The 13,481-nt window shown below is 42.6% G+C and overlaps 1 protein-coding gene across 3 annotated transcripts in view; it reads left to right on the top strand.

Moving 5' to 3' along the window:
• The first annotated feature begins 263 nt into the window (after positions 1 to 263).
• The window catches only part of GPM6B (glycoprotein M6B), a 31,197-nt gene continuing 17,979 nt past the window's right edge, over positions 264 to 13,481 (top strand). For 2 of the 3 annotated variants that reach the window (XM_009895213.1, XM_009895214.1), the window contains exons 1-2: positions 264 to 324; positions 7,704 to 7,823. In XM_009895213.1, coding sequence (XP_009893515.1) covers positions 264 to 324; positions 7,704 to 7,823 — 181 coding nt within the window. The remainder of the gene's footprint in view (positions 325 to 7,703; positions 7,824 to 13,481) is intronic. The other variant, XM_009895215.1, reaches the window with a different exon arrangement.

The raw sequence follows: 13,481 nt of genomic DNA, 5'->3' as shown, positions 1-13,481 counted from the left end.
TGGCTATTTAATAGCTGGGGACCGCGGTGACGTATGGCTGAGCGCTCGCTGGCACGGCTCCTCATGAACCAGTCAGCGGAGCGAAATTGAAGCTGACAAGACTTTTCTGGCGTTTTGGAAAGGACTGTAATCTACTGTAGGGGAGAACAGAGCCGCTCAATCACCGCCGCCGTAAATAGGAGACGGAAGGGAGTGAGAAAGGAGGCGAAGAGAAAAAGTGCTTGCTGGGGGGGGAGGGGGGGGCGGCATTTTTGGTGGATGGTATGAAGCCAGCCATGGAAACTGCAGCGGAGGAAAATGCAGAACAAAGCCAAGAGAAAAAAGGTACCCAGGGGTCTAACAATAGCCTGTTTAAATCTTTTCATTCAGGGGGCTTAAAGAGGTTTAGGCCAGTTTTGTCACTTTTTCGAATAGCTCTTAAACAATCATTACTGCATCTTCGGGCTTTCAGCTGTCCTTTCCTGCATGGCTTGACAACAAATTAATAGAGCAGCAATCTTTCTGTCTGTGTCTGTATTTGCTCTCAATCTGTCCTAACCCTACCAGAAATGATGTTTGCAAAAGAAGCCTTGTTATTGCTGCATCTTTGATGGATTTTGGTAAATTTGGTTTACAGAGGTAGCGTGTGCCTGTGTGTTTGCATGTCGTTCTTAGAGCTGTAATCTGGTGTTTTCATTGAGACTAGCCATCTAGCAAGGCTTTGCAATGCAGTGTGGGAGACCTAGGTTATAATAACATATAATAGATTGTAATATCACACAACCTTTGTGTAGTTAGCTTGGTGCCAAATGCTGCTCTTAATTTTAAATTCATTTTCTATGGTGTTGTCTGGCAAATTTTGCTTTTGTAGAGATCTCCCAGCGCTGTGATAACGGGGAATAATGCAATGAGTTTCACAACATTAGATTTCAGGATGTGTTAATCACCAAGACTTGCTGCTTAGTGGAGAGAACAATTCCATGGTAGTGGTTCTGCGGTAGGGAGATGACAGCACAGGAGGAGAGAGGTGCTTCATCCATCCCAGCCTTACAGGTGATTTATTTGGTTTGGAGTGCTGAACTTCAGTGGGTAAATTCAACTAGCAAAGGACTAGTTTGTTTCTGTATCATATAATGTATGCCAAATAAATATCCCTCTTCAGTGTAGCAGACTGCTGTACAAATCATGGCAGTATTTTTTTTTGCTAAATAATACATCAGTAAGCAAAATTATTTAGATTTCCACTGCCTTTTTACGAGTCGTAGTATACTTTTGAACCTGTTGTGTGTCAGTTAAAGCAATCTGAATATCTCATAGGCATATGCAGCTGATACACAACTGATTCATTTCCCCAAGTAGAATTGTTTAATTTATTGTTAAACGGTTTAGATGTGAATGTAATGATAAATCCTGGTACTGTCCAGTACCAGATTTTGTTTTCCTACTTTGAATCTGATTCCTCCTACACGCTTTGTATAATTCAAACCTAGCTTCAGTTTCAAGTAAATGAAATTTGTCAAGTGATTAGACATAGTACTACATAATCCCTTAGGGATTTCACAAAAGGAGGTCCACTGATGAGAGATTAAACTCTGAAAGCCATTAGTGTATGTGGACAATAACCCACCTCACTGTAGATTTTGAGTAATTAATGTACAAAATGTCCTAAATACCTTGGCTATAACCCCGTCTTGAACTCATAGATCATTCTTCAAAAATTACAGCAGTTTTTTCTTCTGATCGATGAGTTTCTTTTAAACTGATAGAATTCATACAATAAACACCAAAGAAAGTTATCCGTATGCATTAGCAGCTGTGCAAAATGAAATGTGTTGCTGAGTGTGTTTATGATGAGTTTATGGTTTCCCTTTTATTTTGGCAAGGATGAAAGCACAACATGTAGAATGGTAAATCTGTTACCAAGTTGAGGTGGTTGATCTGTTGCTTTCACAGGAGGCAGGCAGGGGAACTTCCTATCTTAATTTTACCACCATTTCTTAGTTTTTCTGTGGTAATTTTATACAGTGGATCTGTTACATAGGTATGTGTATGTAACACTTCAGGGCTTTGTTCTTGCCAGTTCCCTAATTTCTGAAAGTAACACATGGTCTCTCACATTATGCTCTTTATTTCTGTTCACTTAAAATTCCCAATATGTTTCACAGTGAATTAAAATGCAGAAAGCTGAAACAGTCCTACTCCTAGTTTCAATGGCAAAATAAATAGCCCAGATCCCCCTGCAAACTTGCTACTGTGAAGCAGTGATGTAGGAGGCATATTCGGGTTTGGGGGGCAGATTTTCCGAAGTGCTAAGACTGTCTAGCCCAGTCGGGTTTTTAGATGGGCTCAGCAGGCAGGAGGTACCTCCGAAACAGCAGGATTTTTTTTCAAAAGGGCTCTTTCGGCAGCAGCTCGCTTTCGTGGAGAAAAATGAGCTTTTTCTCTTATGTCAAGAAACTTCCTGGGAAATGCTGCCCCGTTGCTTTGGGGTGTAAAACGGAAAGTGATCCCTTCAAAAATGTGTCCATTTACTGTCCGGACTGGATCTCTTGCCTGCTGTGCCTAACATGCTTGCTGGGCTTGCAACACTTGCTTCTGCCTCTAAGATCCCACCTGGACTGAGTGTAATGGCCGTCCTTTATGAGATGCCCTGCATCCAGTGACGGCGGGGCAGCCACCAGAGCTTGAAGCAATTGCAGCGCTATCACAAAGTCTTTTAACTCTTCCTTCCAGATATGAATTGCAAAGTCCAAGGAGATAAACCAGTGTCAGAGGGGGTTGGGGAATGTAGTTTTTGCTAATACTGAGCAAGACGAGATCGCAGTCAGTATGCTTTGCACTGCCAAGTTCAGAGGAAAGTATCTGCATTTATCTATTAGCAGATTGTACTTTTCAGCTATGAGTTTTTTCCCCCCCTTTACCAGCACTTTAAAGTACAGGTTTCCAGGTTGTGATTTTTTTAATGCAAGGACCTCCTTAATGGTGCACTGTAATTGCACAGAATAAATACTTGGAGGAAGTTGGGCTGGGACTACATGTCCAGCTGCTGGCCCCTATATCCAGGGCTCCTTGTACTCTGGTGGAGAATGCTGGAAAGCAATGCTGCCTGAGCACTTGGGATGAGCAGCCAGAGCTGTTTTCAGTTCGAGCACCTAATACAGTCAGATCTGAACGGTGGTGTCACATAGGTACTGGTTTGCGTTTCCCATCCCTGTGGCAAATGCGGATGGGCAGCTATTTTGGACTGCAGCATAGCTGAGACAATGTACACAAGCTGATGTGCTTTATGAATATTTACTGATTGATAAATGAAAATGACTTATCTCATTTAGGTTTCTAAAGTTCACTAAATTGTATGTGAATTCCAGTTTTAGATTTTAATAATTATTTTCGTGAATCCCCTGCCCGATTCAGGCAGTGATATTGCCCAGCTGATGGATTCAGTGTTTATCAGACGTTTGTTTCTCTGCACCCAGATGAGTGGCTGCTGCCCCAGTTTTTTTAATTGGAAATAGAACAACACCCATGTTGATGGAGATAAGAAATAAGTCAGCTTTATACTGGGTATCAGCAGCCCTTATCAGAGGAGAACACCATGAGCAAGCTGAAGCAAAATGTTTAACAGATACTTTGCAGGGCTGCAGGACAGATTGGATGCATTTTAAAGATGAAAGTTTACAAATTATTACAAATGACAGTGCTTATCTTGCAGGCATTAAATTAAATCAAAACGTGAGGACTGGGCAGGCAGATTTACTGAGGTGGAATAAATATGAAAAACGAAATGCCATTTTGCATCAGCAGTGAAGGATATAGATTCTGATACACATTAACAGAGACAATAAGTTTCCTTTTTCATTTAACTATGAGAAATACTACCAAGTTGCAAAATTCAAAGAACAAAACAAAACCCCAACTGTGGATGACCATGGTGAATTTAGCAATTACACATGGGAGGATGGAAGAAAGCCATTACGCTACCATACAGTTTCCTTATATGAATGCATACAGTGTTGAAATTGCATATGCTGTGCGGAGGAATAATGAAAACCAGCCTGAGCAGCTGTACCCTGGGTTCCTTTTAATTGGCTCTTCCCTACTAATGTGCTGTCGATGAGAGAAGACCTCGTGCTCAGGAATGGCTGTGAGCTTTATTATTTTCCTCATATATGAAGCAATTATTCTGATTTTAAACTCTAAATAGACAAGTATATGCTAGTCAAAAATAGAAAGAAAATACTTCTCTTAAACACAACTGCACAACTGTGTGCAGTAGTGTAAACGGAGCTGCTGAAGCGCAACCTGAGAAAGGAGTGAATTAATGTGCAATTTACTTCACTTTTACAGAAGTCCTTTTTACACAGTGAGCTTGGGACATTTTCCTGCATCACAGACAGATGCGTTTTTCATTACAGCAGATTGAAAAAATTGTCTTTTTTTATATATATTTGTTAGGTTTATTAGCCAAAATTTTCAAATACAATCCCTTAATGGTAGGCTCACATGGTGATTTCAGAGCTGTCAAACCATTTAAAGACTTCTACTATGCTGGGTATTTTTTCCCTGCGTGAAGCAGTTTATTGGTGTTTCAGATCCCCTGAAAACAACAACTGCTTTAAGTCCCTGAAGAATATGACTGCAGGAGAAGTCTAGCCCGGGGAGAATCTGGGACACGCGATATTCTGGGGATAATAATTTGGCAGGCTTAGTGATTTAGGTTTTAATGATTAGGATTTGGTTTCTAAATAGGAGGGGGTTGAACAGGCTCGGAGAACGTACTCATAGTGGTCTGAATGACCTGATGAAAGCAGAAAACCTAGACATATGTGCCACGGGGTATGGTAACAGGGGGCAAAGAACCCCAGATGGCACTGTAACGTGCATAATAGACTCTGCAGTGGGAGCACGGGGGCTAAAGAGGGGAGAGAGGTGGGGGGGAGCCCCCTTTGGTTACTTTAACCTTTCCCCATTTTCTGGCCAGCCTTGCTCCTAATGCAATATTCATCACCAGATCGTAAATGACCAAATGACAACCCTCTCTCTGCTCCCGTGGACTGCTTTGTCAGCTGCAACAGATGAACGTCGTAACTGTTTCCTCTTAAACCATATGCCAAAGGCGAAAGCGTGAGGATGTTGGGCGCTGGGAATTTTATTACAAGCATGCAAGATGACTCATCCCAATGAATATTGAACACCACAGTCACCATCAGTGTGCCTGTGTGGTGTGACATGAAAATGTCGCTCCTGTAGCTGCTGCATCTGTGCGGGGTCGGGTACAACCTGGTTTGACCAGGAGGCCTCCAGCTGCAGGAGCTTGGCTGCGCGTGGAGAGTAACCTAGACCTGGGAATGCAGTTAGTGCAGTTAGGTCTTCAAAAAGCAAGAGGTAAAGAAGTCATTCTTTTTCCTTTCATTCTTCTTCATTTCTGTTTCCTCTACTCACTAGGTGGGTTACAGAGTTAAACTCTAATTTGTAGGTACTGTGTTGCAGTAGTTGCTATGCCACGGAAGCCGGTGGGGCTTTTGACCTGCTGGTGATTTTGCCTGGGTGGGTCCCAGTGAAGTCACCAAAAGGCACTCTTCAACTTTGGAGGTCGTGCCAGGCGTGCGGTAAGGGCTACCAAACTGCCATTGTGAAGCAGCTCTTTGCAGAGCAATGGAAAAAACTGAGATTCCTTATGCAGTCTGAACCATCTCCTAATGAAGAGAGGCTTGTTATCGCAAGACCAGAAATTACTAATATAAAAAAACCTCCAACTTCATGGAATATTTTCACTTACAGAAATGATGCTACAAAGTTCACACGCTATCTCCGTGTTTCAGGGTTTGATGTTTGTCCCACAGCAGACAGTGGTGATTTCACCCGTGTCCCCTCAAGCTAAGGCACAAAGGCAGCTGCCTGCTTTGCTACTCTGAGCAACGGGGGTTTTGTAGCCGCTGCAGGAGAAATCTCGAATTGTGGGTTCAGGGCTGATAGGCTAAAATCCTTTTAGTGCCAAGGGTTTGGTCTAGATGCTGCTGCAATGCAAATGAAGAATTTTTTTCTTCCCAGAAGTCTTTGCAGATGGTTATTTTTAATTTAAAAAAAAAAATCTGTCACTGATGCCCTGTAAGTAGCTTCAAAAAAACCAGGGAGCAAACAGTTGGGAACGAGAGGGCAGACAATATCCAGTACTAATGAGCAATTCTGTTATTTCCATTTTGTATCAAATTAAATTATTATGGCGTCTCTTGTGATCTCATAAGCAGGATTGTTCCTGTGTAAGCAGAAGGAGATGATATCATCCTGAGCATGCACGTTGTGGAACGATGCCTTCAACACATTTTGAATTCAGTTATGTTTGTAAGATGTGGAATTTGCCTTTCCTAAAAGGAAGGATAAACTGTAGGAAGCGGGATAATGTCTGATACCTGCTTGCCAATTTGGGTCGCAGAGAGGGGAGAAGTACCAAGTCACAAAGAATCCTTTAGAGAGCCATTGATATTAAGTTTGCATCCCAAACCCAAAAGACTGTTTTAATATTGTAGTTCATTTGCCAGTGTAGATGTACAAATTCTTGTTTCAAACTTCTTGATCCAATGTGTGGATTTCAGGCCAAGATTTTTTTCTCTTCTTGATGTATGTAAATGTAGCCGTGCCAAATTTGCACCAGCAGCAAAACCCCATGAGAGAAGGACCAGGTCTAGGATGTTCCTAGCCCCTCACCAGCCAGAAATGTATGGCATTCCTACTCTCCCTGCCCCCTGAAATTTGCCTCTGATCAATTCTATGGTAGATGGGTTTTCAGCATCATAACCTTTGCTTCCTCCACCTGCTCAAATGCTGCTGAAACGGATTTATTTTGGCCAGACATGATGGTTACTTTCTCATTTAGCCACTGCAGAGCGGGACTCTGGTGCATTTTAAATAAAGATCTGTCTGTCTTGCCCTGACAGCCTTGTCAAAGCCATAGTGGTGCCGAGGAGGGACATGTAGGTTCAAAAGTGGTTTGATGTTGTTTTGCCGGTGGCCTCTTTCAGGGGACTTGGAAACCCTGTGCTGGTATGTGTGCGATGAGTGTGCGAGCGGGTCAGCGTGTTAGTCTGTGTGGGGTCTCCTTGCTGAACTTCATCTGTCCTCTGAAAAGGCGAGGAGAAGGATACCTGTTCTTCGCTGTAAAACCAGAACAAGTCTGCTTTAACATACTTGGTCCAGATTTTTGGACATGAGCAGAGCCATGTGAAATAAAACCCCCTGTTTTGTTTTGTTATTTTTTTTCTAATGTAAGACAGTAATGGAGCAAACTTGTGTGTTTGCCCTACCTCTACACATGCCAATAACCATTTTTTTTTGACAGATTTAGTGTCTTTAAAAAAACCCAACCAACAGGTAATGTGGTTTTCCATGACTTTGTCTTCGTTTACTTCTGGAGCAAAGCTCTTTGCCAGGGACAAAGAGAGGGACACGTGAGAGTGGGTGGTGGGAAGGAATAGAGAGTCTTTCCTTATGTGTTTAATTCAAATCCTTGGTGGATTTTTAGCTATTTAACCTTTCTTAACACCTGTATGAGTGTCTCCATGTCGATGTCCCTCCCAACCTCTCCTTTGGTTTGGTAAAGTTATGTTGTTTCAGTTCTGAAACTACAGCTTGTTTTTCTGGGCTCTTATTTTTAAAAGTTAAATGACTGAAAGTGCTGAACTAAAACTTGCTGGTGACACTGACTTTTTACCACCTGAAATTGGCAGTGATCACCAGACCAGAAATGGAAATTGGCAGGTACCACTGGATGTACAGGAGTTCAAGGCCACACCGGTACCATCATGTGCCAGCATTGAGAGGCAATATTAGTCCTTTGGGGATTCAAGGTAAATAAAGGGCTGGGTGAAAGGGAAATGGAGAGTTCAGAAATGGTAGTAGCATAAACCTAATGCTTTGCACTAGTCCTAACAATTTAAGATAAATGTTCCTCAATTTTTCTTGTTTTGTTTGTAAGGCTGTAAAGAATCTAGTTCTTTCATATGAATACTTGACATAAATTTAAATTTGGTTGTTAATGCTTGAAGGACAATAATGTGTGGTGAGGGACACCTCCCTTTTAACTGTGCTGCCTGATTGCTTCAAAACTGTTTACAGATGAGATGGCGTAGGATGGGTTTTGTATGCAGATGAATCTACCAACTGATCAGCCACAAATGCAGTAATTGACACTAAAGCAGTGACAGCACATCTGATTTACTGGTCTCCTACAATATGCTTCCTAGACAATATTCTGTGATTTTCTTTGCATTTTTCCCTTGCTAGAAGCAGTAAGTGTGTATGTCAGAGTCTAAAGGAGGATTTCAGCTGAGGCTTTAAAAATGGTTTGCTGATTCCACCTGCCTGTCCTTTTGATACCTGGCTTGAGACCTGAAAAAGATCCTATTTTGTTTTCCTGAAGCTTCATTTTAAGAGTTTGGGGGGAATTTAGTTTTGAAGCGTCTCAGAAAGGCACCTGAAATCAAGCCACGTGATTGATTGCATTGGAAAATTCCAGTCTGACTGAGGGTTAGCACAGCGAAGGATATAAATGCTCAGAGCTAGCATTTGCAGCTAGCTCTATGCAGCAGTCCTCTTCTCTTTATGGAACTGATTGACTGAAGCCTGTTTGACAGCTTGTTTGCTGGAGATGCCTGCCTCCGCATCAGAGACTTTAACAGGAACTGCAGGGAAATATTCACCAAAGCTTGCTGCCTAATCCTTCCCTTTTCCATTATATTTGCACACACGTTTGTTCTTTAGCATTCAAATGTTTATGTAGTTCAAAATGGCTTTTTTTTTTAATTTTTTTTTTTTTTGGCAAATACTTAGGTTGCAAATCATGATCTCCATCTTCAATATCAATATTCGTTTTGGCCATATTTTATGACAAATTACCTGGGTGACAGAATCAGGGCTGCCAGAGACATTCTCAAACTTCAGATGAATGCATGTGGCATATTTTATACACGGGAGAAATGCTTCAGGAAGGAGCGACAGATGATGAATGCTGCCTTCCTGGGAAGGAGGACACGGAGGGAGCAGGCTAGGTGCCTGGTTATCAGGGTCTTGTGCCCCATCAGCTGTCCCCAGTGATGAGACACGTCCGTATGTGCCGGCACGGATGAGCCAGGACGCAGAGGAGGCGCACAGCCTTCTGTCGCAGCAGCTGGGAGTCTGGCACGTAAAATGGTGCTAGAAACCCTTGTTTCGGCAACTGAACCCTATGCAGGCTGCCTTGGGAAGCTTCCAGAAATAACATGCAGGTAAATGTGGTGCCTGTCGTGGAGGAGTTGAAGATGAAAAGGTTCTTGCTGGTGGGGGTAAAAAAAAAAAACCCAACAAAAAACCCCCCACCAACAAAGCCCAGAAATACCAACTCAAGGGAAGGTGCTTTAAATGGTTGAAATGGTTGCACTTAAGGAAATTAAAAGGTTTCCAGGCAGCAATGAAACTGCTCTGAACAGGTCTTGAGTAAGACCAATCTGCCAATGATGGATTAGCCACAGTGAAAATACTGGTCTTTGCTCGTCTCCCTTAGATCCAAGGCAAAATGTCACTTCAGTCACAAGTCACAGATGTAACGTGCTTCCCTTCGGTACTGGGATACAGCTCCCCACTACTGGGTGGCATTGGCTACTGTGCTGAGATAAACTCTCAGTTTCATAAGCCACATCATTTTTTGGGTGCCTTTGCCGTGTAGACATTTCCAGTTTGTCTGCTCTGTCAGTGTCCGAATGGACATCGCTAGGGGAGCACCTCTGTGGCAGTCCTGGTGGCATCCACCTCTTCTCCCAGGCTTTCCCCATAAGACATGATCTCCCTGCCCCATTTTAAGATTTAATCCAGAACTTGTGCAACAAGGGAAGAGTCAGCGTGGGATACTTGCTGCGGTGCTGGAGCCAAGACATCCCCAGAACACCTGCAAACTTAACGAGCCTTTCAAAACGCCTAAACCATTTTTTTTTCCCAGGAAGCAAACTACCATCTTTTTCTTTAGTAAGAGAAGTAAGAGAAACTTAGCAATGGTTGTTTGACATGAGATTAGCTGTAGGCAGTCTTCCGGGCTGGGTGGGCGTTGTTTGCTTTATAGGAATCTTTTTTTTTTTTTTCCTTTAACTTGCTTCCCCCAGATGCTGGGAAGTGTTTCAGCTGCCTTGTGAGCACACAGGGGCATGAGAATGTGGAGTATCTCACTGAAACAGCCTGTTCCCTTACTGCAGCAAGCTGAAATTTTGAAAATGGCGAGGCGTAGACTCAACTGGGGCAACGCATGCATGAAAGCTGTTGCAGGGCAAAGGACTTCTGCAGTTGTGGTTCAGGTTTCTTACTGCTCCTCTAGTTCCGTAGTCGGGTAAATGTCTGGGAAGATCTTGGCAGCTTCAGTTATCTCTGAAATGGAGAATTTACCTTCTGAATCTTAGATCCACCAGGCTGAAGTCCCCACACATGCTATTTTTGGTCTTCAGCTCAAGGGAGAGAGAGGTTGTGTTTCTGTTTGCTTCTTTGTAGCTAGGGAGGAGTCAACTGGGGAAGTGGTCGGTAGCGGTGGCTGAAATCCCGTGTGGCAAAAGTCTTGCTCTCCTGCTGAGTGCTGAAGGCTGATGGAGAGTGAGGTGAGTTACAGCTGCCAGAAGGGTGGAGCTAAGAGTCTCGACTTCAGTCTTCCAGGTAAGATACTCACCTTTGATTCAAGTAAAGTCAGCCTTAAAAATTACGTCAGCCAAGTACAGGTGGGTCTGGAGGATGGCTGAATCAAGGAAACTCAAGTGGCCTTACAGAAGGTTTCACAGAACTGCTGAAGCTGAAGCCCATGGGATTGAAATGTTCAGGTACTTTTGTACTTCCCTCACGAAGCTTGTCTGCACCTTCAGGCATTTTGAATATCTTTGGCAGTCTGCCCGTCGCTTCATCCATTTTACCTCTTTGGCTTGAGTTTGTCCAAAAAAATCACTTGGGCTGGCACCTACTGAAGCAGCAGTTCTTCTGTGTTGACCCTACTGGGTGCTTCTCCCAGAAGGGAAAAATAGGTGAAGCAGGTGGAGTTGAGGTCAGGGTGAGGACAGAAAGGAGGAATGTCTTCAGGCACATTGACCAGTGAGTTGTTGATATCTAACTCTCAGCTGACAGCCGCAGCTTGGACCAGAGGCTGCCCTTGTTGGTGCAATGTGTTCGCACTTTGAGCTCTGCGTGTCAATGAGCCCTTCCGCATGCTCAGACTGCGCAAAAGTCCCAAGAGTTATTTTGAGTAGTAAAACACGAGAATGAGTTTCCAGGAGGAATAATGACAAAGCTTATACCAGTACTGCCTAAGCTATTCTTTATATGAGAAGTCTTTTTAAAAATCATCTCCTTAATTTTTTTTCTGCAGAGGTAGCTTATAGCTAAAAAATACCCATCCTCAAGGTTTCCCATATAGACCTGTTTGAAGTACAGCCTTTTCCAAAGTACAGATTAAGTATTTTTCTCCTGCTGTGGTTTCCACTGTTTCATGGGCCAAAAGTAAAACAGGGAAGACATGAATTTAAATAAACAAAGTTTTGCCTGACCTTTGTCCAAGACTATTAAAGCTGGAGAAGAGCAATTCTCTCGTCCAACTGTCTCATAGGGCAGTGGCGTTCTTCCCGTGGAGGTGTGAGTCCTCGCTCTCACACAGCAAACGCCTGGGATGGGCGCATGCAATAAGCATGGATGCAGTGATTCATATTTCATAGATTGCACTGTCTGAAAAAGACACCTTCAGAACACCTGTGAGCTTAATGAGCCTTGCTGAGGCTGGGAGTGATATTAGATGGGGAATGTGTGTATTTCAATAAATTTGAAGATGATAAATTAGATAAGGCCTGTAAAAGACCATTCGGATCATCTGTCCTTGCATGAAACGGGTTTCATTCCTGCAGTGGGAATGCTAATTTTTTTTTTTCTGTAAGAAGTGCTGTTTTGGGCCTGAGATTTGAAAAAAAAAAAAAAAAGGGGGGGGGGTTATGTTTACTGCTGTCTGTTCTTAGATTCTTCTCTGTGTCATTTAACAGCATCCAGAAGAGAGAAATCTTGTCTTGGTAAAATAGCCTTTTCTCTAATTTGAACATCAATTTGTTTTTGAAAACAATTTGTTTTCATTAGTGAAAGGGAAAAAAAATAGCTTTTTCTGTTGATCAACACTGACAACCTCTGCAAGGGCTTTGTTGTGTTTTTTTTTTTACTCACGTTAGGAAAAAAATGTGCTTGATTTTAAACCTATGCTTTCTGTATTTTTGCTGGAGTATTAGGAGCAGTTTATTATCATTACTCATAGAGTACCACAGAGATACGTTGTGCTTTGTGGACTTAAAAAGGAGTCTGCTAATGGTGCTTCCAGGCTGCGAGATGCTTGTTCTTAGCGTGCACCAATTCTCCTGGTTTCTGTGTGCCTGTTCCAGCACAAGAGGCACGAGGAAGGACTTTTACTTCTATGCTACACAAGAATATGGAAGCATCTAATGAAGTTTAAAGATGGCAGGCTTAAAACTGATAATGGACAATAAATACTTTCTCAGAAGTGGGGAACTAACTGTATGGCAGTGCTGAAACCATACATATCTTATGTATGTATCAAGAGTATCTGGAGAAGTTGTAACTAATGCTGATAACCTTCAGAAAGGAGCTACTTGTTCTTTGAGTAGCTCTTAAACAGTAGTGGTTGGGGTGAGACTTACTGAATGAATCGGACTGCCCCAGCTCTCACTGCATTTCACTTGAATGAAGCATCTCATGCTAGCCACTGAGAAGGGTGAGAGTGGTGGTATTGCTGGATTGCAGGTCTCATCTTTTGTGGCAGCCCTGATGGCTGTGGTCTCCAAAGGTCACGTCTTCTCCATCACAGATACTGTGCTGGCTAAGGCGGCTTATTTATTGATTTACAACTCTGGGAGAGAGGGATGTGAGTGCAGGGGGGGATTACTGATCGAGGTAGACTAAAGTACCCTCACATTAAATCTTCTGGCTCTCATGAAGAGTTTGTTTTCAGTACAAGTTAATTTCACAACTTGGAGAGGACAAAAAGGCAAAATTAGGGAAGGCTGAACTTGAAAGGAAGTTTTCGGTGGAAGAGCTTTAAGAGGTTTGTGGGAGGAAAATAAAGGAATTTCTCTATTTGAGCTCATCACTTAGTTAGTACGTTTAATGTACTTAACCCAAAAGTGTGGTGAGTGTGCATTTATTGTAATTAATAACAGAGGGTTAAGCTTTGTGTCATGTTTCGTAAATTGGCAAAATTTAAGACGAACAGGAATAGGTAAAGGATAAAGCTTCAACAAAGTCTTCCAAGTGATTTAACACACAGCCTTTTTATTTTAGTGCCCTTATTAAAGTGTGGAGAGAAATTTGTCACATGCTTTAAACTTACCCTTGTAAGATTAAATGTTTTATCTTATTGTATTTTTACCGCTGACCCTTGGCTGCTGGGGTGGGTGATAGATGTGGGAAGTAAAGTTATCTTACTGCCAGGTACCGGCTTATTCTCACACAGG

This window comes from Charadrius vociferus, unplaced genomic scaffold (genome assembly GCF_000708025.1).
Source record: "Charadrius vociferus isolate BGI_N301 unplaced genomic scaffold, ASM70802v2 scaffold491, whole genome shotgun sequence".
Lineage (NCBI taxonomy): Eukaryota > Metazoa > Chordata > Aves > Charadriiformes > Charadriidae > Charadrius > Charadrius vociferus.
This window is presented reverse-complemented; position numbering and strand designations above follow the sequence as displayed.